Source organism: Propithecus coquereli, unplaced genomic scaffold (genome assembly GCF_000956105.1).
Source record: "Propithecus coquereli isolate 6110/MARCELLA unplaced genomic scaffold, Pcoq_1.0 Scaffold300, whole genome shotgun sequence".
NCBI classification, from domain to species: Eukaryota; Metazoa; Chordata; class Mammalia; order Primates; family Indriidae; genus Propithecus; species Propithecus coquereli.
In genome coordinates this window covers 1537921-1539240 of record NW_012148620.1, presented here as the reverse complement: position 1 = coordinate 1539240, position 1320 = coordinate 1537921, and the positions used below count along the sequence as shown (strand labels likewise).

Genomic DNA, 1320 nt, shown 5'->3' with positions numbered 1-1320 from the left:
CAGTGAAGTTTATATTATCCTTTCACATTAGCACACTAAATTAGACTGTAATTAATCAGATTAAATAGTTTAAAGAGCAGGCTGAGAATGTGGCAGGAGACAAATATCAGATCATAACACAATAATCTCTGAGTGTCTGTGGAGGAGAAATAGGCTTAGAGGGTAGCTCAGGATATTGGTCAGGCCTGTGATGAAACAACTACCTGGAGGATGTAAGGAAAGTGACTGTAAGAGGCAAGAAGCCAGGACAAGTGTAATCTGCTTCCGCCCTGCCTACAGTTACAAAGGCTAGCACCTGGCTTACTTACCTCCTAAACTGGTGTCTTCCCTTCCTCTAGTGCCGTAAAACAATATACAACTTTCACTATTGGGCTTTTCAGTATTTTTTATAAAAATCACAGCTTCATACATGATTCAATAGTGTAGTAAAAACAAAACAAACCAACCAACCACGAAAAACAAGACGGTCTGCACTATGCTGGTTTCTCACTTTTGGTATTCTGTGATATAAGGAAGGAAGAAAGATGGCATCAAAACGAAAAGCATTATTTGGGTTATGACCCATTCTACAATAGAGTCCTTAAGCTGCCTTGCTAGATACCTACCTTGTCATCATAGTCTCATCTTTAAAAAACTGAGATTTTGCCCTGAGGAAAAGGAGAGCTAATTAGCACTGCCAGTGGAATGGAAAACATGATTGAAAGTCACAGATACGTGCCTGTTTTACAATAAAACAATAAAAAGTGTTTTAAAAATTGACTGCAACAGAAATCACTACTTACTAAATTCTCCAATGTATGTAGCTATAAAATAATAAGAAACACTCATTTTGATCTATTCCCCCAGTCCCTGGCAAGGAGCTCCTAAAAGCCCTGTAATTTCCTGAACGATAGGAGCACTAGTAGAATCTTTTGTTCTAATGTTTGGTCTCTGTTGTAGTTCCTGAGACAGAGCTCCTAATTTCCTTGTAGATAGTGGTGCAAGAAGAATCTTTTAACATTGGCTCTTTGACCCCAGTTCCTAACACAGAGCTCCCAAGAATCTTTATAATTTCCTGGGTTATAGCAGCATCTTTTGTTCTAATGAAGCAACTCTTGGTGGGATCCTAGATAGCCTCAGTATGGGGGCCGGTTGCCAGTAGAACCAATCATATGATTGGAGGATTGGAAGTTTTAGCCCCACCCCTTGACCTCAGGGGAGGAGACAGGGGATGAAGATTAAGGTGATCACTGATGGCCAATGATACAATCTGCCTGCACAATGAAGCCTCCATAAATACCCAAAGGACAGGGTTTGGAAGAGCTTCTGGATAGCTGAACA

The 1320-nt window shown here is 40.2% G+C and overlaps 1 protein-coding gene across 1 annotated transcript in view; it reads right to left on the bottom strand.

Annotated features, from left to right (window-relative positions):
• Nucleotides 1-1320, bottom strand: part of RAB3GAP2 (RAB3 GTPase activating protein subunit 2 (non-catalytic)) — a 131698-nt gene that overhangs the window by 50573 nt on the left and 79805 nt on the right. The window contains exon 11 of the mRNA XM_012649670.1: nucleotides 491-500. Coding sequence (XP_012505124.1) covers nucleotides 491-500 — 10 coding nt within the window. The remainder of the gene's footprint in view (nucleotides 1-490; nucleotides 501-1320) is intronic.